Source organism: Lissotriton vulgaris, chromosome 9 (assembly GCF_964263255.1).
Source record: "Lissotriton vulgaris chromosome 9, aLisVul1.2, whole genome shotgun sequence".
Taxonomy (NCBI): Eukaryota; Metazoa; Chordata; class Amphibia; order Caudata; family Salamandridae; genus Lissotriton; species Lissotriton vulgaris.
This window is the reverse complement of record NC_141697.1, coordinates 919814112-919841546: the sequence shown is the minus strand read 5'-3', so window position 1 is coordinate 919841546 and position 27435 is coordinate 919814112. Positions and strand designations below refer to the sequence as shown.

At 42.9% G+C, this 27435-nt stretch overlaps 1 protein-coding gene across 2 annotated transcripts in view; it reads right to left on the bottom strand.

Annotated features, from left to right (window-relative positions):
- Positions 1-27435, bottom strand: part of SEMA3G (semaphorin 3G) — a 206131-nt gene that overhangs the window by 12490 nt on the left and 166206 nt on the right. The window contains exons 5-13 of one of the 2 annotated variants that reach the window (XM_086938733.1): positions 19897-19987; positions 19178-19294; positions 16573-16715; positions 13366-13480; positions 10884-10953; positions 8057-8201; positions 5685-5916; positions 3394-3485; positions 1774-1815 (exon numbers count right to left, since the gene is read on the bottom strand). In XM_086938733.1, the coding sequence (XP_086794859.1) occupies positions 1774-1815; positions 3394-3485; positions 5685-5916; positions 8057-8201; positions 10884-10953; positions 13366-13480; positions 16573-16715; positions 19178-19294; positions 19897-19987 (1047 nt within the window). Of the gene's footprint in view, positions 1-1773; positions 1816-3393; positions 3486-5684; positions 5917-8056; positions 8202-10883; positions 10954-13365; positions 13481-16572; positions 16716-19177; positions 19295-19896; positions 19991-27435 lie in introns of both variants that reach the window. The other variant, XM_086938732.1, reaches the window with a different exon arrangement.

The following is a 27435-nucleotide window of genomic DNA, read 5'->3' as shown; positions in this document are numbered from 1 at the left end:
GAAGCATCTACCGATTTTTACCATCTTTCAAATTACCACTCTACCACTCTTACCACATATCTGCCCCATGTCGTTGAGCACACTATCTTCAGCAGTCTTCTCATGTCTATCCACCCACCATCTGACTCCGCTGCAATTTGCATTTCAACCAGTGGTCTCCACCGAAATTGTTCTATCATCTGTTTGAACCCAATTCTCATGCTTGTCTTTCTAATCTGACTCCTACTGAAATAGTTTGGACCTCTCTGGCTGTTGGAGCTTTTAATAAACAATAAGATTCTACCCTACAAAACGAAATTAATTTTTCGTTTTTAGTGGTTAGAAAAAGGTGTATTAGTGATCCATGAGATGTCAAGGGAAAGCACTAAGTGCTTTTAAAATATGCCTCACACACTAAGAATCCCTTAGTGTCATGCTTCATCATAGGGGTCTTCCCGTCCCTCGACGGGGCGGGTGTGCTTCAACCTACGAAGACGTGGGAGCACTTTTTTTGTGAAATAGGCTATGTGTAGTGAGAGTGGTAGGGTCTATGAAGATTATGGGGTGAGTTGTAAAAAATCCCTGGCTAGTGAAAAAAAGTAATTTTATTCACTTCCCTAGCTGGAAATATTAAAACGTGGGGAGAGACGTAGGGGGTATGCTTTAATGAGATGCCCCCTACTGGGTCAATATGTTTCGTAAGCCGTCCCCAAGGATTGCTCGTCAGGACCTAATACGATCCCTACTGCACTCAAAATATATCTGCTGTTTTATATATATGTTGACCCAGTAGGGGGCATCTCATTAAAGCATACCCCCTATGTCTCTCCCCACATTTTAATATTTCCAGCTACACATTTGTTTTTTCCACTAGCCAGGGAATTTTTACAACTAACCCCACATTCTTCATAGACCCTATCACTCTCACTCTCACACTACACATAGCCTATTTCACAAAAAAAGTGCTCCCACGTCTTCGTAGGTTGAAGCCCGCCCCGCCCCGTAGAGGGACGGGAAGACCCCTATGAGGAAGCATGACACTAAGGGATTCTTAGTGTGTGAAGGGTATTTTAAAAACACTTAATGCTTTCCCATAACATCTCATGGATCACTAATACACCTTTTTCTAACCACTAAAAAACGAAAAATAAACTTCTTTTTGTAGGGTAGAATCTTATTGTTTATTGAAAGTCTGAACAGGAGGTTGATTCTATCTTTATACCTCTTCACTCCCTCATTTGTTGTTTTTCTTCTTGTAGCTTTCAGCCTTGCTGCTTCATTCTCTTTTGTCTTTTGGATTGTCTGGTGCTCTCTTCCATTTATCATCATTTCACTGTATGGCATTTTGCTGGATTCCCACGTTTCTCATAGATCTTTCTCTTGTGGTGCCAGACTGGCCTCTGCTCTTTGCAGTACTTTTTTCTTGCATTGAAAGAGGTAAAGAAAAGGCTAATAGCCTTTCTCATTATTAGATAATAATTTGGTTATTACAATTTGATGTTGCTCTCTTTTTAATAATTTGTAGGATTGTAATCTCCTAGAAGGAGGTAAAATACCTGCATCCTTTTAATTTCTCTCTGATGAATTATACTGTAACCATTCACTTGAGCAGGACTTTAAGTAAAAAGTTCTATACATTAAATTAATGGAAATACCTCCCTGTTGCTCACTCCGCCCTCAGCTTTTCTGCCACCTACCCTTTTTATTCTGCCTTAAACAGATTCATTCTCTCTAAATAGGTTCATACTGGCTGTCATTCCATCAGACCATTGGATAGATAATGTATAAACGTACTCGTTTCACAGAGATTTCCATGGAAGTGACGGGTATTGGGCCCTGCAAGAAACAAACAAGGTTTTAAAAGGAGAAGGAATCAGGCACAGCCTCAGAAATGGTTTGCCTCACCCAGTGCTTAATTTGCAAAAACCATAAGTGACAGGACCCTTATCAGGACTATTACTTACGGCACTGAGGCACTGTGTGGGAGAGTCAGCAATCTGCTGGACAAAACAGTTGTTAAAGCATATAGAACATTGTTCAGCCTCCCGACCTACACTTCACCGGCACAAATTCGTCTGGAATTTGGCCTTATAAAGCAAACTTGGGCTAGCTACGGCGCTTTCATTAACTGCTGGCACAAGATTAGGTCAGCAGACCCTAACACTTTAAACTATCTCCTCTGGCAAGAGTTTCAACAGAGGCCGAAATCACCCGCAGGCCAATATCTTGAGGAGGCTCTGACGATCACAGGCCTGTCCCCCTTATGGGACACACACTGCCTCCATTCGGCGTTCAAAAAAACGGTGTGGAAGACGCTGAAGACACTCTCCTTGCTAGAGGATAAGGCGACCTTCTCGCTCAGAGCGCATGCCTGGATGACCTTGGCCACATATAAGCACTTAGCCCCACAACATTACTTTAATCTGGGATATTCAAAAATACTAAAACAAAAATTTTTAAAGTTCAGACTTGGAGTGTTACCAACTACGCAGCAGCTTCCACCTTGGAAAAGGGAGCAGGCTTTTACTCTCTGTAGTCTGTGCAATAAGGACTCGGGCGACATCATTCATACAATCTGCACCTGCACTGAGCTGTGTCAAGAAAGGAGACAGCTGCTAAAACTTGCTTTAATCAAAGAGGTATCAGGTCAAGGAGACAAGCTGTCCTGGCATGCTTTGATCCCTCATCACCACAACTGAACACTAGGTTAGTTAAATTTCTCGAAGCAGCTCGCTTAAAAATGCCAAACTGATTGTCACTTTGTAGTCCATTGCGCTATGGGGGAAATTTTACTAAGTGATTGGATAAATCTTACAGCGGATTACAACCTCTCACAGGCAGTAAAGACAAAAACATCTGGGACACTTAAATTGTATTGACATTGAAACGTCTTTTGAAGGTCATGTTGCGACGCTCATGAGGGAGCATTCACTTTTAAATATGGAACATTTTAATATGGTTGTATTAATTGTATGCATTGCAATGGTTTTAAGTAACTATGCAAATAAAGTTTTTACCTTCATAAGTGACAGGACCCTTGTCAGGAGGCCATCGCACTTACACCATTCATTGCCCCTGCCAGCGCTCCAATAACAGTACCAACACAACTATTAACCATCGCACTCCTACAAGTGTGACAATTCAGACTATTCTAGGCCCCCAAAGCTACAAGAATGACTTGGGTGGCAGGTAATAGTCATTTTAATGTATATTGAATTAATAAAGAACTGTTGCAGTGCTTATCTGTAAATTAGACAGACAGGGCAACCACATGGCAGACTGCCATAAGTGCGGGTGTTGCCATTCAAGTGCTGGTGCCGAGCACCGAACCAGCGGCTCAAATAAAGCACTGTCCTCACCTCCCACTCCCACTCACACACGCCAACATGCAAAGGCTCTATTTTTTTAGCTGACCTTAAAAACCTGCATTTCTTCCAGGGTGACTTCTTCAGCATCCACAAAGTTGCCTTTTTGCAGAGCAATCACTTTCAGAACCGATCCAGAGTCTGAAATGAGACAGAAGAATGTACATATAAGGGAGAGACAATAGAAAATGTACACCCAAATTCCCATGGCAGTGCTGCAGGCTTCAGAGAGTGGAAGAAAAACTTTAATCTCCTAATACTTTCCTTATACTTTAAAGTCTAAGCTTATTTTGAGAGCCCTGAATGTGCTAACATCCTCCTTTTGAGGTTGGTCGGTGGATTTTTCATTGGCCATCTTGGTGGGCATGCAGCGCCAGTTGAAAATCTGCCACATGGAGGGTTGTCCATCGCAGTGGAGGAGGCTTCTCCACCAAGTTGACTCTAACTACTTTAAACATTTACAAGAAATATTAAGGTGGAAAATGATCCAATTACACTGAATGGTTGCTGAAATTCTGCCAGCAAAATGTGGCCCTGAAAATAGTCCAATATCTAGTCCACCTAACTTGCAGGGTGTGGGTTTAACCCAGTATTTTAGAAACACCATTTTAGCACCTCTTCTGGCAAGAGGTGTTTCTTACTGATGAGAACATACACCCTGTGATGCTTGACTTTTAAATATTCATATAGCTTATTCTCCAATTTTACATCTGGGATTCCACTACAGGGGAGGTCTTCATAGACCATATCACCCAGTAGGAAAGATGCAATTGGTGTACTGGGTTTGCTGTCATAGTCACAATGCCACAGAGACTCAAATACACAATTAAAATGGACACTTGATATGTATCCCGAGGTGGTCCTTTATGCCACATCCCCAACCAATTAGAGAGTTCTTCTAACTCAGACTTCTTCATTGCAACCTGTCATTTCACCCTTTGATTATTATGGTAGATGTGTGCCTTGCCATTGAGTTCTATAAAATTTAAAGCATTGCAACCAGTGCTTAATTTCAGCTGCAGTTCCTCAGTGGGAGCAGGGAAGTATCATCCCCGCTCCACACTGCTGGGCAGGTAGTGCCTAAAATGATTTTATTACCATTTTATATTTAGTACTTTCTGCCAGCAAATGGAATGCGAGGGCAGGGAGGGGCCAGTGTGTCACTGCTGCCAATGATTGGCAGCAGTGAGGAGTGGCCATTTAAGTTTGGATTGCGCATGTTGGTTTGGCTGCCGCCACCTTTCTACAGCCAAACCGACATGCGCAGTTCAAACCATTCCAACCGGGCTGTCTGGGATTGCCAGGTTGGAGGACAGGCAAAGGCCTACATAGGCTTTTGGAGCATGGAGCCAGCCTGCTCCAGCCAATCAAGATGCTTTAGAACAGTGTCTTGATTGGATGAGAGTTGGCTGTGGGCTTCGCGCTCGGAGGATGTGCTGCAGAACAACCAGGAAGTACTGCAGAATGAGCAGCAGTGTAAGGTAAGTGTACATTTATGTTAATGTGTATATTAATGTGTATGTGTTATGTGTAATGTGTTAACTGCATATGTGTATGTGCATATGTATATATGTGTTTGTGTATATATATGTCTATGCAGGGCCGGTTCTAGGATCTGCGAGGCCCTGGGCTAAAAGGAAACCTGCGAGCCCCCCTCTAATTTAGATAAGTGGCCCCCTGCAAGGAGACCATTCACAGACACTGTGTGGGGGCCCATTGTCCAGCATTTTGGCGCCCCCACAGTTTTAACTTTTACTCCACAAGCATTTCTCACACCTTCAGTCAGATAGGTGTGAGAATTGATTCTGGTCTAAAAGTTAAAACTGTGGGGGCGCCAAAATGCTGGACAATGGGCCCCCAACAGTGTCTGTGAATGGTCTCCTTGCATTTGAGGGAGCGTCTCCGTCTCCCTCCCCTATGCCTTTGGACACCATCCAATGGACCTTAATTGCAGGCGACACCTTTCTTTGTAATAGATCGCCAGGACACATCACTGGTGCGTGGCCCCATGCTGGTGGGCTGAGTGCGAGGCCCTGTGCAGCCGCCCATGCTGCCCATGCCTAGCGCCGGCCCTGTGTCTATGTTATGTGTATAGCTTTGCGCCCCACCAGTGGTGATTTGCCACAAACTGCCACTGCTTAATTTGTGAAAAGAATAAATAAAGAGCCCACATGTTTTCTTATGTGCCCACCACCAGCCTTGCTGAATGCCAAGGTTGCTGAATACCAAGCAGTCTTATTCTTCATTTTAACTCATTCATCCACCACCACATCCTTCTTGTCTTTTTATCTTGCTCTTGCAGGTTCTTTTTTATATGTGCTTTGTCTGTGTTTCACTCACCTGTCCCAATGAACATAACATCATACTGTCCATCCTCGGCTTCCACACGATCAACCACGAGCTGTTGCAGGCGGTAGGGCAGGTTGGTTTTCACAAGAACTGGTTTTCCACTCAGGGGTCGCACACTCCTGTACATTAGAGGGTGTGCCCGGGCGAAGTGGAGCACCTCGTCTGGGTAATCTTTGGTGCTGCGATATTGTCTGCTGGGCTGGTTTGTGATTTTGCTGGGACACTGGAAAAATAAGTCCAGGTTTTAAGATTGTGGACTTGGGAATTTAAAGCAATGATACTATTCATTTTGTTTCTAACACTGGTTTTGCTTTGATAATTGATGCATATTTGGGGACACCTACTTAGTAGTTTGCAAGGTACAGAACCTGTCACCTTCACGAATCAGTTCATGAATTTAACAACAATACTTGGCTATTTTGAACATCCGAACTGAATGACTCAGGGACTGAGACACATATATTGGATCATGTAACTGCAGGACTGGGTTGGTAGATACCAAACCTTCAATTTGGAAAAATAATTGTATCTCTGGAAACCCTCTGGAATCTTCAATGAGTGTCAGATTTTCAGTTAAAAGACATATTTTATCAAATATCCTCAAGTCTCGCATACATACATGTCCTGGACCAGCGACATCTTTGTGCACATACTTAGAAAGTCATTCATCTCTAGATGGGAATGTCGTCACATATAGAAGCAGAAACCTTCTATCTCCTGGACTAGAATTACAGACTGAGGTCACCCACAGATGCACATATAGGCAACTCAAACACGGGCTGCCACAAGGATTTGATACGGGGTAGGATCATTTAGGATTAGCCGGTATAAGGGGATTGGCACAAAGTCTTTCATCTCCAATGCTGAAATGATCAGGACATTTCATTTTTCGAGCAGGTTTTATTAATTACAAGCAAGTTTAAAAAATCAATAGATTATCTCACTCAGCTTCAATAACTCTTTGAACCTCAAAGTGCCTCACATCTGCTAATCATTCCCTTTGTAGAACGATATGATCATTGGGCCCATAAACCTCAACTCCCACACATTTCAGCATTTCTCAGATCTGAGGAACTGCCAAATTGACCGTTTTTACTGCTGGGGATAAAAATCTCAGAGGAGGCGCACAATGATGTGCAACCTTTTATCTCCTGGGGTGGAAGTGTGTAGATGTTTTGCAACAGAGATCCTGAGCCTTTTGAATGTAATGGTGGATCACTTGGCAGACTGGCACATGGGGCACATGCTCTTTCACCCACAGCAACAGAGGACTTATGATACTACCACCTGTTACCCTCCAATACTGGATGGCTTAAGGGTTTTTCTTTATACATTCTGCACAGCTAGAATTGTATAATTAAGGCCATTGGGAGAAGAATATATAATACTTGTTCTCCAAGATTGGTGGAATCAGGAAAATTGTTAGTGACACTTACAACTTCTGGATTGCATCTACAGTCAGCTAACCACCACCACCCAGCCACTGAGGAACTAGGTAAGCAGTTTGATTCAACTCTTCGGTCTCACCCATCATTTATCGCAACACATTAAACTGACACGCTTACCCACATAATTGCGGACCTCCACAAATCTGAGCCAGACCCCAATCTGTGAGAGAATCCTATTCATACTAAAGGCATCATTATCCATAAATGCTAATTAAAAGTAACAGTAATAATCGGCAGAAACGGTTGGCAAAATATTAAAAGTACTACTAGTCCTGAGGTATTTAGCTCAGGACATTAGCCAAGGATTACCAAGCAATAAAGTACCATGACTGGAATTCAGGTCTAATTGACCTCAAATTATTAATGGATGCAAAAGGCAAATGCAGTCAAAAGAGAGTGTCCTCTGCGATGTATGCAATTGTTTCTGTGTTTTGTATACTTGAAACACTGCTGCCATGTGGAGTGGTGTGGCTCACTGGTTAGAGGCGGCAGACCTGGAAGCAGAGGTTGGCCTGGGACCAGGGTTCGATTCCCGACCCGGCAGGGTCTTGAGCCATGGTCAGCGGACTCGATAATTCTCGCCTCGGTGCCTACTCCAACCATGGGTCCCACTCAGCTACTCTGGGCAATAGCTTGCTTAATCTCTACTAACGGCCCCATCAGCGCCGGGGATTCTTGTCTTCACCTTGGAGATGCCAAGGAGGGACCATCTCACAGGGAAAGCCAGGATGGGTTCCCCAGCGGTATACAGCGCCGGGATGCCCCTTTGCTGGGCAGCTATGCGCTTTACAAGTATACGACACATGTATTTCTTTATTATCTACTCTTACTTTGTTGATTGCAAACACATTAGAGTTTGAGTAAGACCAAAAACTAACAATGTATAAAATGAATAACCACAGGTGTAACACTTACCACTCCTGGTCTGGGGTATGGCACCTTGCCTTCATATGCTGCCCACTGGTGATTGGGCCCCTCTTTGTGAGCAAAAGGTCCATTGAAGACCTCCCAGATATCAGCCATGCGGTACACACAGACAGCATAGCCCTGGAATACATTACTGAACAAGAAAAGAAATTATGGAAATGGATTGTTATTGGTAGTCGAGTGAGATAAAACAGTAAAATCTTCTCCTGAATACATTGCATTTATCGCTTGACTATTTGGTGGGACTGCATGGATTATAAATAGACAAAGGAGATGTCAAGTGAATTAAATGCTGAATGGGTTATCAAAGTCTAAAGCCAAGTATCAACAATCTAAGGGCCCGATTCACACAGGTAAAATGAGCCGAAAGTCTAACTTTATGATTTTCGGTATTCACAAAGGGGATTTATGAGTAGTAAAGTTAGACGTTTGTCTCATTTTTGGTCTCAGTTAAATTTAAGACCAAAACGTAAGTTTAACTGTGACAAAAGTCTAACTTCACTACTCGTAAATGCCCTTTGTGAATACCGAAAGTCATAAAGTTAAAATTTTGTCTCATTTTACCTTTGTGAATCGGGGCCTAAGTGTGTGTAATTTTCTTCTACATTAGAGCAATCTCGAGAAAGCCCCAGTTGTTGGGCAATGCATGTCCCATACAATGTCTGTTGTCCATATGGTTATGCTGATAATATTCTCTCTTGACAGACCTGGTTGAAGCAGAATACGACATGCAGGAACTATGATGAGTGTTGCAGGCACATGGACTGCGCTGTAATTACTTTCAACGTTCATGGTGTGCCTTTAGAAACCATATTATCAATACATTGAGCTGGTGTCTTGCATGCCTTTCATACATGAGGTTATGCCTACATATATGTTTTATTCTAATTGTGTATCTCATGTAATTCACATCATGTTTTTGTGAATTATGCATATTAGGTGTTGAAAACATTATATAACTTTTGCAACCCGTAAGCAACAACCCCCGAGAAATGGCATGGGCTAAGGTTTGATGTTGTTCAGTCAGCTGCCATTCTCTGGGAAGTGGTATGTAGGAAGTACTGGGCTTCATGCAGGGTGACATTCTCTAGTAAAGAACATAAATAACATTCAGTCGTTTTGGAAATAGCATGAATGGTGGACATTGGGAGAGAAAAGAAGCAGAGAACATCTTTCATAAAAAGGTTCAGACAACTCCAATGATTTTTCTGTTTGAAATTGGTCACGGAACTAAGGATAGATATTGTGATGTGGCCTGAGTCATTAGCAGTGCTGTGGCAACAATTGATGGACGGAAAGCTGAATGAATCAAAGACTCACCCCTGTCAAGAGATCTGGGTTAAATTAATCGTTCTTTTGCTCACTACGCCTCCCCAGATTGGACCCAGCACTATACAAATCAGTCTTGACCCTGCTCCTCTTGGGAACAGTTCAGCTCAAACCGCCAAGCCAGGTACTCCCTAGACTGAAAACAGGCATCCTGGAACTAGTTTTGGGGAATCACCCTTCATCAGACAGGCAAGGTTGAATCCAGTGGCACAGCGAGCAAGGGACTCACATCTGGACATACCCATCTCACTTAGGGCAAAAAAAAAGTGCTGCGGCAACAATGATGAACAGAATGCTGAATGAATCAAACATTCACCCCAGTCAAGAGAGCTGAGTTAAATCCATTGTTCTTTTGCTCACTACGCCACCCCGTGGAACCAGGCATGTTGCAGCAGCACTGAGTCTTTAGCATGCATGGATGGAGCTATATACCAGGCCTATTAGCGTGTTGAAGTGGAATGTGAGGTGGCGAAATTAGGACCTTTCCAGGGTTGACACAAGCTGAAGGAAAAAGTGTAACTAGGTGTGAACATGCACTTGAAATTCTGCTGTAAGTAAGGCATGTTGAGTTGGGACAACATATGGGGAAAGAACATAAGAAGCACATATGAAAATGAAATGGGGCACAGCTCACCCTAACAGATATCTGTGGGGAATGAGAAATGCAGAGGTGGCATTTGCTGTAAGCATGGGCAACCACCAGGAACTGAAAAGTGTACAAACATGGTGAATTTATGGTGGTAGGGGAGAATTAAGTGCTACTTTTAAAGTGCGAATAACAACTTCCATAGAAGCATCCTGATGCTGAAATGGCAGCAGAATGTGAATTGAGAATAAACAAAGGGAAAAGATACAACATCTATTCTTCAGGGTGAGTATCAAGCCCAGATCACTTAGCATCCAGATGACCCAAGTGTATTGACTCTCCCAAGAAAATAACATCTCGTAGGGGAACAAATAACAAATGTTCATCTAACAAGAGGGCTGCAGAAAGTTGGGATCAGAGATGGCATTATTGGTAGGAGCACGGGAGAGGAGATGGTATGGTTAGGTAGGATAGATTATGGGGCGGATTTATTTGGCGCTCTATGTAGCGGAAAGCTATATAGACAGAGGACCAATATTGATGAGGTTTTGTGGTCTACCCAGTATTTGGGGTAGTCGTTATCTAATGTGAGGTGGATCGGTGGGACGAAGGTTACAAATGGTCAAGACAAAAATATATGTTCAAATGATGATATTGTTGACAGTTGGATATGATGTATGTGTAAGCATTAATTTGTTTGAGGACTCAGGGTTGAAAATAATTCAAGTTTGGGTGTGTTCCTGGGGTGATGCAAACAATTGCTGGTCTTACTGCAAGTTGTACAACACTTTACATACTCTCCCTGCAAAGTACCAAACGTTCTGCAGGTAGCACAGACATGAGAGGTTAGGTATATAAGATTGAGGGAATTTAGGTTATGGTGATGTTTAAGGTTCATACCTTGTAGTGCTGAAGAGGGCATACACCTCAGGGTTTGATTCATCTTTCGTTTGTAGAAGGAAAACATCCTCTAAAAAATACAGAATTGAGAGTTATTGAAGGTGTTTTCGCTGCCAATCCAGAATAAGTCTGACATTTGCCTTTCAATTCATCCTACAACAAATTTTCTCAATACTCTTATGAAGCCTAAATTATTCTACCCCAGTAAATGTCAGTAATCCTTCAATTAAAACTACACCACACCAATATAAATCAACTTAACCACAAGTTATTGTTTTTGGAACAACTAAACTAAGTATACCTGAGGTAAATGTACTGACTGACTCTCATTATGAGTGGCTAGGTAGATGGGCTGGATTTTGCTCACCGAGAAGTTATCATGGGTGCTGGTAAATTTGGGGTGGAAAAATTTGGCTCATTTAGAGTAGGACCCTAAGGGTCTACTAAGAAATGAGTAGGTGCAGACGTAACTGGCGTAATTCTCTCTACCTTAATGACTAGTATTTTCCATAAAATTACTTGCAATTATGCATAATTACGTGAAAAGCATAATCCAGCCTTTAGTGCTATTTTCTTACTTCAAAATGCACCCTTGCTTCAAAAAACCCTTGAGGATGCTTTTTGTGCTAAGAAAATATTACTAAATGCTTCAGGAAACGAACAGCATAGTCGGCAGCAGCTCGCCCTCTCTTAGTTTGCTGTTCCTGTGCCCCTGAGGTAGGATTTTGCACCAAATTACTCTTAATTACTCAAGCTGGTGTAATCGTGTAATTTCGGTAATTCCACGTCTATTTTCCTTGGTAAATCCTCATTTTAGACTGGACTTGTATCCATCATTTTCAGCTTCTTTTAGCTGCAAAAATCTTCAGATGAAAGTTAAAAGATGTGCAGTGTTTCGGCAGCTCTCATAATTCTGATTGAATTGATAACTGCTGTTATAGGCCATATTGGAATTAAGATATTACTTGTAATGAGGGCCACTGCAGTTAAATCAAGACAAATCAGCACATCGCCGCACAAATGAACCATTTCTATCCTATTCTTGTCGGTGCCATCAGCCTGCAATTACTTCAGAACTAATTTGATCCTACCTCAAAGATTTGGATTCGGGTATAAGTAAACACAACAAAATGTACCCATTATCACAACTCAAACAAACACCTATTTAGTAAAATTGCAAACAATTTCATGCTAAACGAATGTATTGTCAACTAGACTAATTGTAAACAAATATCTGTAATCACATCAGTTTAACAAACCCCATCATAACTCAGTATATCCCATCCTTTCAATCTGTCTGAGACTCAATCTATCCATCTGAGCTACAAATAATCCATCCTCAGTCCACTACTCTAAACTACATTCAGTAAACCTCACCTAATCCAGTGCAACATTGACCACACCTATGTCCCTAACCTTATTAATTGAAAAGGGAATAGTTTCATCCCTGGAAAATTAATAGAAAGAGCAAATAGTAAATGACATCTCATGCATGTATATATTTATCTATATAAGTATCTATCTATATATGTGGTACTTGTATAGGACAACCCTAGCCGAAAGAGACCAGAGTGCTCACAAACCAAACATATCCCGCACTCTAATTTATGTTTGTCATCCAATCCACAATAATCTAATGCTAACTCTGTACCTGCCAACATGAAGAACAATCTCACTCTGTGAGGAGAGGGAGGGGCCTTGAAGAGGCGGGCCTCATGCAGAGAAGTACATACAAGGCACTTTTAAACCCCACCTCTCCCCCAAGCCCCTTCCTCCTCCAAAACAATATAGCTTGCTGCGGCTGCTGCCGACGTCCTGGGGTATTTTCACACCTCTTAAACGACGTCGGCAGTTCAACGTCTTGGGAAACGAGCTGGAAACCACTATTTAGAGTGACACCATGTGAGTTGGCAGGCACGTAACTCGCCAGTGTATATCCCAACTCAAGCAAACTCATTCTTCTATCAGCCTAATACCAGTCCTGTCTGAACTCAACAAAACAACATCTAATGTAATTAACGATTATAAAAGTCAACTAGCCAATCATAAATCCCATTCGACCCAAGGATATACCACCTTAAAGCAATCTCATGCTATTCTAAACCCTAATAGATGACTCTGTTCAGGTTCTCATCAACATTCCTTTTACCAGCTAAGTCAATTGTTGCTACTCCTCAGTACTATTAAATGCATGCAGCCATGTGGCAATTATTCTTATGTTCCCTTAACACCTCACCTTAGCGGATTCACCTTACTTTAAAATATCCGAAATCTGCATCCACAGTTTGAAAACGGTGACACGATTTATCAGTCCGTGTGCAAAGAAAGGGCTCTCCCAGGCATGCTTCTGAGCTGATAGTGAACTTCACAGACCATCTTCATCTGTCTCATACACCAACAGCAGTATAACCACTTTTCACATAACCTTCATTCAACTCCTGCACATTCCATTAACCTCTCTGACTACTGTGTGTGCACTTACCCAACTCATTAAACTCTGTGTCACCTCCTCCTGGCCCGGGAACGGAACAGACCAGTCGTGCCTTATTGAAAGTGCTCCACTTGTGCACCAGCACCCTCTGACCACCAGCGTCATTCTAGAAATAAAACAGACCTCTAAAAGTAAGTATGGGGGGTTGGATGGACAGTACATTGATAAATCTTTCCCACCTTATTGTATTTTAACTCAACGTTGAGTTTTCCACCTATAATATTTCTCTTTGTCGAGCGGAAAAACTCTTACGAATAACCTATGATCCTCAAGCAAAAAAACATTTCAGAATCTTGCCTTAAGGTTAAAAAGGAGCAGTGGTGTAACATTAGCCCCCACAGCCCCTGTGTTGTGGAGGGGGGGCAAGCTCCAGAGAGCCCCCTCTGGCACAGTCCACTAGTGATGGGCCTATGGCCTGAGAGCTCCTGACTGGGTCTGACGAGTGGGGGGACCCCTCCATATACTTTGCAGGGGGGTCTCCTCAAGTTTAGTCATGCCACTGAAAAATAATTCTAAAAAAGTAACACCTTTTATTAGGAAAGAAATTCCAACCATTTTTTGATACTCTTTTTCAATATGAATAAATTCCACCATGCTGGAAGGAATCTATGGTATGATCTTTACAAAAGAAACCATTGTTGGAGACTAGGATTCTTCGTAACTCCAAATCCATTTCATGGCTACCGTTCTTAGCTCCAATGTTGGAAAGAAATTGTTTTTATACAAAAGTTTGTGGAAGCCAATGCATTACTACACTATCAGCAAGCTGAGTTGCACCCAGGACATATCACTGAGCCGATAATTGCATCTGTCCTGGAAGACCTTAGAAGGATGATGGATTTGAGAGTCTTGGGAGTCTTGGTAATCCTGGGCATCTTTTCAGCTTTCAATACCATTGATTGGATAAATATTTAAGACAGATTGTAAGACATTGGTAAAAAAAAAGGACTTTGCCTTATCATGGGTTGAATGCTTCCTCTCCAACAGACAACAAAGAATAGTGACACCTGAGCATCTTTCCACTTCTGAAGAAGTTGGCTTCGGCGTGCCTCAGGGTCACATTCTTCTGCTGTTACTTTTCAATATTTATATACGACCCCTGGCTTGTCTGCAGCATAATCTTGGCAAACATGTTTGCATGTAGCCAATGATACCCAACTTATCATTTGGAGTATCTTCTAATCGGTGCGAGAACGAGCACACAACTTCCCTCCTAGCAGATAGCCTTTCAATAGTGGATGGCTGAAAACTATTTGAAACTAAACCTAGATTGTAAATGTATGTAAATGTGTTGCGATTTATATAGCGCACGTATCACCCGAAGGCATCAAGGCGCTTGCCTTGGGAACCCGTCCTGGCTTTTCCCTGTGAGATAACCCCTACTGGGCATCCCCAGGGTGAAAGCCAGGCATCCCGCAGCTGGTGGGCCGCCGTAGTGGAGATTAAGCAACTATTGCCCAGAGTTGCAGCGTGGGACCCCATGATTAGAATCGGCACTGAGGCGAGAATTATCGAGTCTGTGGACATTTTGGGCTCAGGACCCTGCCACATCGGGAATTGAACCCTGGTCCCGGGCCAGACCTTTGCATCAGGGTCTGCCGCTCTAATCAGTGAGCCACACTCCTCCACTGATTAAACTGAGATTTGTAATTGCCTCTCTGAAAATCTCAATGCATGGCATCTGATGGCCTCTCCCAACTCAGGCCTCTTCTGTTTTAAACCTTGGCTTTTTTTATAGACGATGATCTTGACTCAGTCCCTAAGTTGCAAAGACCATGAAGTTTTGCCCCAACCATCTGAAAATCTTCTATTGGATACTACCTTTCTTGCTATCAGAGCTAAAAACATATGCGGCCATGGCCACAGTTCAATCTAAATTGGACTATGGAAATTCCACTTTTCTGTCAGGCCCATAAAAACATCTGGCCAGACTTCAGGTAGTGCAAAACACTGCAGTCCTCTGATTTGTGGCCTTAACAAATCTGACTCGATTGCCAAATCAAGAAATCACTTCAATTGCTTTCAGTTCTGCCAGAATCATCTTTAAGGCTATCGTCATTGCCCATTAGCCTTTTTATGCTCACTCACCAGCCGTTATGGCTAATAAATCTCATTGCCACAAATTGGAAAACAATCTGAGACCCAGCAATCTTTTCCTTATTTGTGCCCCGAACTGTCAGACAAAACCTTTTAGTGACAGCACCTTTTCTGTGAACAAGGCAAAAACGTGGAACCCGCAGCTGTTTTTCTCTGCAATATTACAACCATTAATCATTTTTTAACGTTTTTAGAACCTATTTGTTATATCAATAACCTTTTTACAGTTTTTGCTTCCTCCATGCCAGCAATTCCAGGCTTGGTATTCTCATACTGCCATCTTTCTGCTTAGTGCAGTTATTTCTTGACATTTTCAGACATACAAAAAGGGATACGGAGGATTATTTATAATCCGCCGCTAAAGACTGTGGCAACGGCTCACATAGGGAATGCCATTTCAAATGACCCATTATCACCGAATTACGCTATTTGGCAGCAGGAATGAGGAGTAAACGTCAGCACTGAAGCTGCACTGACTTATTCCACATCTTCACTGGTGTGTTTGGTGGAAGCTTTTAATTGCTAAAACATTGTGGAGTGGTGTGGCTCACTGGTTAGAGGCGGCAGACCCGGAAGCATAGAATGGCCTGGGACCAGGGTTCAATTCCCAACGCAGCAGAGTTGTGGACCAGGGTCAGTGGACTCTATAATTCTCGCCTCGGTGCCTACTCTAACCAGGGATCACACTCGGCAACTCTGGGCATTAGCTTGCCTCATCTCTACAATGGCCCCCCACATTCGCCGGGGATGCCTGGTTTCACCTTGGAGATACCCAGTAGGGACCATCTCACAGGGACAGCCAGGACGCCTCAGGGCAGCAGTGTGCTTTACAAGACACATACATTACATTACATTGTCTACAGATACCCCAGGGTCTTACTGCATTACCAGCAGTGTTGAATGTGGTAGAGATAAAAACATCTACTTACCTCTGTTCTAAAATACACCTCTGTTTGTCCTCCAGGGGAAGCAAAGAATTCAGTGACACCTGTGTGGAGTTCTTTGACTATGTGTACCACATGTATCGAATAAATATGCTTTTAGTTCCTGGTTCTTCTCTAGGGGCTCCTCCCCTCTCACCATAAAGCCTACAGTACTCACTGCGCAAACGCGACCCACGCGACTGTAGACGGTGGGACCTTTTCCCTCTGACTCCGCCGTCTTCTCAGTGAAGAAGAAGTACACCTTGTCGTTGTCGCGGTCATCATTGTCCGGGATCAGGTGTGCCGACAAGAACCTGGGGTCTGCGATTGAAGAGGAGCAAGATGAGTACCAATCAAGTGAAAATGCAATGTGAAAAGTAAAAATCCAGTGCCCGAAAGCATTGCTCTGCATGTGTGCACAGTTTATTTTAGTTTAGTTTGTGCAACTATTCCAGAACCCAGTTTCAATTCTAAGTAAAACAAGCAAAACAAAAATATTACATAATAGTTAATTGCCACTATAAAAATATTAAATCACAGACCCGTATAAAAAATCAGTTTGTAGGCAGCAGAGGACGGCAAGAATTGGCAAAGCCAACAGGTCTCACCTTTATATTGCAAGGGCCAAGCGGTTGACATTGCTGATGCTTTTTTTTAAAGCATAGTTTTAAAAAAAAGTAAAAGAAAAAAACAATGTAAAATACTGGATGAAAAGCAAACATGTATCTTAAGATACGGCTAAACTGTCACTTGAATTCATTGTTAAATTATTTTTATGCTTTTTCACTCAGGTAACTCAAGAGAATTTAAAAGAATAAGAAACTGTCAAGATTGAAAGGAAATGCTTGCCAATTTACTTTCTGCAGGACTCAGAACTGAAACAAATCCTCAGCCACTTGATCCTCTGCAGTAACCCAGGGAGTAGATGTATTTGCCTCCAGGAGAAGAAATTATTTTTCGGTCATTCTAAGTGCACCTTTTGCCTCAAACACCAGCTGACCGAGTGCAGCAGCTGCCTCCCCCCCCCACACCCCCACCCCCCCTATAGCCATGAAAACCTTTATGTACAAGGCCTGTGCTTTCATACAATATATAGAATGCTGTTTTTTAAACAAAACAACCTATAATGTCTGCTTTTTTGTCCTACTCTTGCAAAAATATACCTATTGTTGGTGTTTTACAGACAGGATGAGTGTGGAGCAAAATTTAGAGAGAACAAGAAAAAAACCTCATGGAGTTTTGAATGAAAACAGCATTTTCCTGAATATGAGAGGTACAGACATGCTGAAACACATTGACTGGTTTCAATAGGCTATTTCCGGCGTCACGAATATGACCTCTGACTTAATGATCGGAAGGTGCAATCGAGCTGTTATTAAGTCCCCTTCTCTGTTCTTGCTACATGAGCTGATGCATGGAGCCATTTTGGCTGAATAGTGGACTAGAGAGGCGGTGTCTTGTTTGAAAGGTTCAGATCTTGCAGTCATGGCTATGAGGAAAGAGTTTCAATTACATCTGAGTGTCCTGGGAAGGGTGGTATCTTTGGCTAGTAGGAGAAAGTGTCCAATGAGAGATCTTCATAGATCATTTCTAATCCAGTATCGAGGTACTGGGGGAAATGGAGGAGTGTTGATTCTTAAGAACAATATCACAATATATGCAGATTTTTTTTTTTAAGGGGGCAGGGTTTTAGGCCTAAGCTTGTGGAAAGGGTAGGGGTAGTTTTGAGGACAGAGCGGAGGTACATTTTAGGGCTCAGAATGGGGGGGGCTGTGGTTGCAGTACTTTTTGGTAGGGGTCAGGCTTTTAGACCTCAGGGCAGGGGGAGCGGAAGGGATAGCTTTAAGGGCAGGATGTGTAGGTTTTAGGCCTCAGGATGGGGGGTGTAGTAGGGGAATAGGATTTACCCACCCCCCCTTACCACGCTTATCCCTTAACCAGTCATGCCATTACAATAACATTGTGTGGTAAAGGCATGCGTGGTAAAGGCTTGAGTGGCAAAGGTAGGCATGGTTAACACCTTGGCTGCTTGAGATAATCTTCTGCTGTGCTGGACCATAATGGAAATGGGTGTGGTCATGACGGGTTAAGATGCATTCCTGGTTGGTACCGCATTTACTGACCCACGCGGGCCTCTGTCATACAACCCTTTGTCAAGACAGGGTACTGGTGAACCAGGATGCTCCGCAACCCCACTGCTACTATATGGTTTTCAAAAGTGCCACTGCATGAAGAATGGCCGCTGAGCCTATCCTGAAGCCTAGAATGCATTATTATCTACTAGAAATTCGATATTTGAAGAACTGTGACGAAGACGTGTATTATGCTCAAAGCTTCTCTCTTCAAGCACAGGGTTGCATACAAGTGTGGCCATGTTGTCCTCAGACAAGCTAAAAGTTCAGTTAAGTTCCACCATACGCAAACACACTGTTGAGATGGAAAAGGTCACCTACATGGCTTTGGAGAGCGTGGTCCATTGGTATGGGATCCACATAGCAACATTCTTTTTTTTTTGGCTCAGCACACATGACAATCATGTTGGTGCTGTTGCTTCCTCTGACAGAGACCCACATCTGGGCTCTCTGGTCTTGAGGAAAACCCCTCATGCACCTTCCTTGTTACCCATGGCAGTCATGGGACTACCAAAAAAAGGAGCCCCACACAAAAAACACACACATATAAAGAAATGCGCCCACACAATTTTCAACCAAGTAAGGTCTTACAGGCGCAAAAAACGACTGACACAACACACATGCACAGAGATGAGTAGGAAAGGTACCCACCGTGAAGAAGGCGCTGGTCAGTGTCCGTTCTGAGAGACGTGCGGCTGCCCAGGCTGCGGAATATGACAGGGTCGCGACCCAGAAAATCTGCAGTTAGCCCAGTGTAGAGCTCGCCACCTGTAGGGAATGAAAAATGATCATACAACCATCACAATGATGTATTGAACTGGATGTCCTAGGCTTGAAATAGGGATATTTGGTAGAATTATACTTTGGCATGTCACTGACTACCATGAAGATGTATCTTTGTGAAAACCCCAGACAGCATTACTTTCGGCCCTCTTTGAAATGGATCATGTTCACCATCACTGGGAGAAGAAACCGGACTGAATGTATTTCCCTTTTGGAACAAATCTGGTTGCACTTCCTGGTAGACAAACCTAAAGTGACAAGCTATGCCTCTCAAAATGGACACTGTTTAGGTGTTGGGGTGAGGACAAGACGCAGAAATCTATTCCTGTGTCTCATAGAACTGACTCAGGAATGCAGATTAATACAAATAACAAAAGCTCTTCTGGAATGAATCCTGAATACAAAACCTAAGAAGTGGAAGAGATCTGGGAAAGGTGTTTAGCGCCTCTTGACATTTCTTAAATGTAACCTGTGCGACAGGAGAGAGTGATCCATTTTTCATTGGCTCAAGGAAGAGACTCTGTGATGTGTCTGCTGGATTCATATAACTACAGATAAATAAATGCTGAATTCTGAAGACCACTTACCGATGAAGGTGCTGGCAAATGGCCGATTGGGGTCATGTGGACACTTGCCCCGCCCACTCTCCACATTACCAGGATCCAAGCTGAACATGTGCTGCTTGGGAAAAAGCAATTTCCAAGATGTGAAAAGGGATGATGGCAGGCTTGCAAATCTCAAAAATGGGTTTTGTGCCTCATTCTGAATCGTAACGTGGAGTGAGCATGAAAGGGCCGTCCCCTCTTATTTGCAATGAGATATATCAATGGTTTATGACCACATTTTATATTTTTCTGTGGTCAATCAACTACTTAATTTACTGTTACTTGTGAGTTTAAATGTTACATTGAAAAAGGTATCAGTGGCGCACATTACTTTGACAAATTTTCACTGACATATAAGGATTTGACACACATTACATTTGTGGGAAAAGTTCCACATTTCGTTTAACCCATTTATACAACTGCCTCCATCCGCTACCCAAATCTCGAATTTCAAACACTTAATATTATACATAGATGTATGAAAATCGAAGGAGTTTACCACTGCACACCTTGTTAAAAGTTGTGGTATTTTTTGCTAACTTATTGAAACTTCAGAAAGCTTTTTTGTATTAAATGTGCGAGAAAAGGCCTGAAAGACCAGCAAATAGCCATCATGTTAAATTATTACACATATTTTAATGAAAAAAAGAAATCCCCTTTTCGTGGGAGCTTCCCCTCCCAAAACAAAGGTTTTGCGGAAGAAACTTTGCAATAGCTGGACTAATGATCAAATCTTCGTACTGCACCAAAACATGAATGATGTCCAATTCTGAAGGTGTAATCTGAAGGTTTCTCACTCCAAACATAATGCAAACAAGATTTTTAGATCACACTACTTTCCTGGAACTGGAGTTAGGAAGCTATGCAGAATACATAAAGTGAGAAAACTGGGTGAACTTTTCTGTTTCAAGATAAAGCTGCTGAGCAGCAAGGTCTTGGGACAGGCTGATTAAAATCAATCCTGGTGAAAAATCCATTTACAAAAATAATTCCAGATTGATGAGAAAATGTGTGTCAGAATATAAAAAATTCCAACAATCCTAAGAAAATAGAAAATGTAACTGTGCATACTTTTTAAGTAGGGAGAGAGAAGAAACACCAGAGAGGTTCGGTGTTTAGTATTCTGTTTTCAATTTCTATCCTGATCATAAACAGAAATCAGCAAAAGAGGATGAGGATAAATGGAGGATGGAGATTGGAGCGAGTAGGATGAAATAGGTAAAGTGAAAAGAAAACAGGTTATGTAGAGAAGTTGGAAGAAAAAGATGTCAGGGCTGGCTTTTAGCATAGGCGAGCTGAGCCCAGGTCCGGGCGCCAAGATTCAGAGGGGCGCACACAGCTGACCATGTGAGTGTCCTTAACTAATGTTTTCGTTGGTTCATTAGATTCAGGTTGGCTATAAAATCTTTTCTTTCCTTAGCCTTCCTCTGATTCACTTTCTACCATTTTCCTTCGCCTTCTCACCCCTCCTATGGACTATCACCTTCAGTTTAGCAACTGAATAGGTGAGTCTGGTGCAGGGACAAGGAGCAAAGTTAGGATTTTGTCTTAAGTTAAACTTAAGTTTGTCTTAAATTTTGGTTTTACGACAAATCCTAATTTAAAACAAATCCTAATTTAAGACAAAATCCTAATTTAAGATAAAATCCTAACTTTAATACTACTAAATGTCTTCTGTGAATACCAAAAATAGTAAGTTTAGGATTTTGTCTCAGATTAGTTCTGTGCAGGGCGCAAGTGGTAAAAAAAGAAGCGGGGGACACGGTCACCGGAAGTGACGTCACGACAGGAAGTGACGTCACAAAAGTTGCCGAGCTCCTCGTCCCAGAGAGGCCAAAGAGTGAAGTCCAGCTGTTTGGCAGGGGGGATGGCTTCCCCCCAGTAAAATAAGTGGGGGGACGCCGTCCACCCATGTGGTACCCCGACTCGAGCCCTGGTTCTGTGAATCGGGCCCTCAGGATCTATGGAAGAGTTTTTAATGCTCTGAGTTTGAGAAGCTTCGCTCCCTTGAGTCGCAAATCGCGCTCTCTCTAATCTTCAGCTGTCACAACATCTAAAATAATTGTTTATTTACTTAGAAGCTTTTTTCTTTGCTTACTTTATCTTAGGCATTAATTTGTGGCCAATACCTGCCAGCCTGCATTTCTCTGAATCATAATAATCAAACCGTGTTTTCGACCAATTTCCCAGCACACCATGAGCATTCCAGCGGCGTACGTTTGTTAAGCGGGAAAACTACATGTGTCCGTCCTCGGTTTCAAGGCTTCAAGCTGCGGTGCAGCAGGTGGTGGTGGGTGGAGGGGGGATTTATTCCCAGCATCACTGTGTGTGGCTGGGGCTCAATGGGACCTGTGACACTGCTTTTATTAGCGAGGTTGAAGGTCACCAAACCAAAGGTGAAAGGTCAATGGTAGATAAACGTGCAGCTATGAGACATCAGGGAGGGCAGAAGCGCAGTGTAATAAAGATTCTTCGCCCCTTTCTTTGTGCTCTTGGCAATGAAATGGTGACGACATTTCCTGTCACTCGCGGTCTCCCCTTTTCACAACTGGACAGATGAGCCCACAGATTGCGCGCGCTGCTGACCAGCGTCCACGGTCATGGCAAGCCCGGTGTCTGGTGACTTCTGAGCTGCCGCCCCTCTGGGCACAACAAGCAAATCTCTGTGCGCGCGATGGTGCCCGGAGTCGAAAGGCCAAGGTCCAGGCGACCAGTGACATTTTGAAGAAACGACCACTTTATAGATCACAGACCAAATTAATTTACTGGACGCGCGTTAGGGCGCGAGGGAGACAAGGTCACCGTGAGTTCTGAATTCTTTCAGTTTAGTGACGAGGAGGAGATCCTATTGCAGGGGTAAATGGAGAGGAGAAGAAACAGCACGAAAAAGATAAAGAAGGGAAGAGGGGAGGAACGGTAAGAGAGCGCGAGAGAGAAAAAGATAGACAAAAGAAAGAGAGAGAGAGACAGAAAGAAAGGGAGGAACCGAGAATAGTGGAGAGATTCTGAAGGAGTAAGAGGAAGAGAGACAAAGGAAAAGAAGGGGGAAGTCGTGACGAAAAGACCGAGAGAAAGAAGGAGACGGAAATTAAGAGGACCGGCCGGCCGGGTACTACCGGAGCTCATCACGCCCCTTTGAGAGACACCCCATTTATTTTATCCCACTTAAAGCCCTGCAGAAGGTGATAGCAAGAACCGCATTTTAGGCACGAAAGAACTTAGCCACGCACGTAGGAATGTCTGCCAATACAGTTCAGTAGCTTGTCCTCGGGTGACCTCGGAAGCTGGACCAGATATCAAGCTCATTCTAGTCAGTGAGTTGCTACAATGGATGCCTTGTGCTATAATCCAGCCGGGGCTAGTGTCTGTTCCCTCTGAAGCTCTAGCTACAAGCAGGATGGCTCAGCGAGTCTGAGTTACTGCTGCAGCAATTGTGTGCCCAAAACACATGTCTCCATCCAAAGTGAAGTGGACTGCCAACCCACAAATAAAGGGGCGTACAGTAAACTGCCCAGTGCCTCTAATTTTAGGCATCTGGTTAATATGGTCACAGGAGAATCTTGATCCATATTAGAGGTATGGACTACACTGGACACAAGTTAATATTCAGAGAGTCACTAATGGAGTGCCGGTTCCTCCGCTAGGGTGTAGGAGCGTCAGCCCCCACCAGCCTCAAAAGTGAAAAATAAAACAATAATAAAATAGGTTTATTATCATTTTATTTTTCCAAGTTTTAGCCTTTGGGACGGGGCCATCATGGAGGCAGTCAGGAGAGTCGGTTTGGCTGGCCGTCTCAGGCTGGCCAAACCAGCATGCGCACTGAGCTGTCTCCATCCCAGCTGCATTGCTATTTTGGAGACAGCAAAGCACAGGTTCCCAGTCTCTCTGGAGCGCAAATTCTTTTAGCTCAGACCAATCCTGATGCTGCTTTCAAACATGAAAACAGCATCAGGATTGGCAGCAGGGATCCTGTGCTGCAGCGGGGACTCGCAGAACAAGAGCGGCGCCGGCGGGCCTGTGTCAGGGAAGTTTTTTTTTTCTTCTGTTTTCATCTGTTGACTTTACATTTAACTTTCTCTTACTGGCTTACGGCACCCATATCTCATCAACAACAGGTCAAAGGCTTTCAGTGGCTGTGGCACCCTTGGAACCAGAACACCGACAGGACTCACTGGTTACTACTGCCAAATGGGGGAAGTCCTTGCTTAAGGTTCCTCTACCAAATCTTTATCAGTATCTCCAGAACGGAATGCTTCAGAGAGATGCTCAAATGGTTGTTAGAATCCCGGATACCTAGCTTTAGCCACCTGGACCCTAAGGACATACAGTCAGAAGTAACATTGCTAATGTACTCTTGGGTGACAGGAAGGGACATATGGATTTCTGCCAATGTAGGCAGGTCAATGGGTGTTGTAGAGTCACCACCATCTGCAGTGCTTCAATGGGCCCTCAAGTAGTGCAGTTATTTTATGTGTAAGCGTGAATAGCTGATCTCCACATCCCTGTGGCGAGTTACGTTCTACACACACCCCATCACCCATTTGCACAGTAACTGACCACTGATTTTCCAGTCATTCATCAGCACAGGAAGTGGCATCACTGCATTTCCCATCATCCATCTGCACAGCAAGCCACAGCTCTAGTTTCCTGACAAACTGTATTTAAAAGAGAGAGCCTAGCAAAAGGACTTCATTTCCCACTATCCATCTGTCCAGGAAGTTACATCAGTGGGGTTTGCGTCATGCATCGGCACAGGGAGTGATATTACTGGTTTTGCTCCCATTGCACCATGCACTCCTTGAACGCTGGTAGAAGACGCAGTGCTGGGCTGTTGATTCATAAATGTAGTCATTATTACATATGAAGTGAAGGACCACACGTCAACACACGCGGCGGCTGCAAAGGTACTTACAGTACTCATCTTTTCTTGATAATATCCATGAATTTGATCACATGGATCTACCCATGAAAGTGTTGTTAATCTTCAAAAGATTGTTTTGTCCTGAAGATGGTCTTATACATTAATTACAAGAATGACCGAAACGTCGACACATCAACCCATTTTCTATGTAACTGTTGTCCAATAATTGTGATTGGAGGAAATCTAGGCATGATGTATAGGCCAGTTTTCTTGATATCTTAGAGAAATGGGTGTGTTCCATTGTTGACTAGCAGAATATGTTATATATTAAGGTGAAACTTCGGTCATCAATGTTCTTGAAGCAGCTTCTGTACTCTTATAAATGTATATAATACACTATAAAGATACAAATAAGAAATGCACCCTGTTCTTTTGATTTTTTCTATGTGGTAATTTAAAACATGTCTTTGAAAATACATTTTATGATGCTAAAGTAGAGCTCCTAAGTATTCATAAAAGCATTATTGTTTATGAAGTAAAACCACTTGTTGGCACCTTTTACCTGATAATCTTTGGTACTCAAGCCCACAAGGTCATATTGGGTTGCCCACATTTTTCAGAATAAATATATTCAAGTGGCATTTTCAAAACTGTGATTTAAAATCAAAATTCACCTTAAATTATGATATTAAATTATGGATTCCAGAGATACCAAACATGAACCCATTTGGAAATTACAGTTATAAAATGAAATAAGGTAACTCCAATATTATTCCATGGGAGAGGTAGGTCTTGCTGTAGTGAAAAACGAATGTAAGGTTTTTCACTACCAAGACATGTAAAAAGTACTACCTTTTAAATACATTGTACCCTGCCTTCTGTGCTGACCAGGACATACCTTAGGGATGACTTGTTGACTGATGTGTATTAAAAAGGAAGGTTTGTGCCTGGCAAAAGGTATATTTTGACAGGTTGAAAGGACAGGTTAGAACTACACACAGGCTGCAATGGCAGAGTTGAGACATCTTTAAAAAGCAAGTTAACTGGGTAGCACAATCAGTGCTGCAGGTCCACTGGTAGCATTAAATATACAGGCCCTGTGCACATACAGTGCCACTTTACTAGGGACTTACAAATACATTAAATATGCCAGTTGGGGATAAGCCAATGTTAGCATGTCTTAAGGAGTGAGGACGTGCACTTTAGCACTGGCTAACAATGGTAAAGTGTGCAGAGTCCTAAGGCCAGCAACAATGAAATCAGCAAAAATGGAGGAGAAGGCAAAACGTTGGAGGGAAGACCACCCTGAAGCTGGCAGCTCTCAATAATACTCTCTATGCTGGGATCACCAAGCACTCACTAAAAGACTACAAACCACCCAGAACTCTGCAACCAGATTCATTATCAACCTTCCACACACAACTCACATCACACCACACTTCAGGGAGCTCAACTGGCTCCCCATAAAGAAATTCCTCACACACACATTCAAGTTGCTACATAATGTAGGCCTCCCCTCATCTAAACAGTCACTCCTCCTTCCACCAACCTTCCAGACACCGTCACTCTACAGGGTTCCTACTCATACACTTCCCACGCATATACAGAATAATATCAGGAAGACAGGTGTTCTCTTACATATTTCCTAAACCTTTGAATGGGCTTCAACTCCACATCAAACCCTCTTCTTCTTTTCTTGAATTCCGCAAGAAGCTGAAGACCTACCTTTTCCATTAACCAAACTGGTACATTGGCATTAGGACCAAAAAGACAGGTAAATCCAGAATCAAGCAAAGGAGGCAGGATGTCACAGCAGACTATCCGTGAGAAACGTCTGCCCAAATAGTACCTGTGCATGTGAAACTTGAGCTGGTGATTCAAATAGTGGCCTCTCTGCCAAGGGACATCACTGATTGCCTTCCATCCGAACCTGCTTAAAAACTTGATCTGTCATCTACAGAAGATTGACAATGTCCCTTCTGAGGATAAAATGAGGGCAAAACCCATACTTTCCTCCAAGGGTGTTTGTGCGTTTATCACTGATCGGCCTGAGTTCAGCTGGCATTGACTTATGGGTCGCATCTCAGGTAAAACAGTAATCGTAGGTGGGCGATCTTTGTTAGTGCTCATAACTATTGTGTGGTAGTCCCCCTCCTTCAGTGTTAGGAGTTTTTTGCAGCCTAATGGATTAAGCCAAGGTGTAAACTCTGCCCGTAGTTCTTTTTCAAGTGTCAGTACACAGCTGGCCTTTTCTGTTTCTTGCTGCATCTGTGGGCTTCATGTACAGACATTTTGAAGGTTAGGTAATTTGCTACATTAAAGAGCCATCCCTTCAAACTTACCATCTTCTCCTGGCACGAGTAGTATGTAGCTCACCAAAAAAGCGCTTCAACGCCTTGTCAGGGGTAGTAAGCTCTATAGAAATACAATTACATGCACATTCCTCTCTCTTCCTATTTATGCTGATCCATGAGCAATTCTCTCATCACAAATAATTGAATTCGAAAGTGCTTTTCTTGTTGTTTGGCTTCTTGGTATCAATATTCTTACAAGAGCCATGTGCCTGTTTCCTTATCTTCATATATCTTCCCTTGCACCTTCCCACACCTTTTCCCGCTGCCTCAGGTAATTCATCCATACCCTCCTGCCCCTTTCAATTA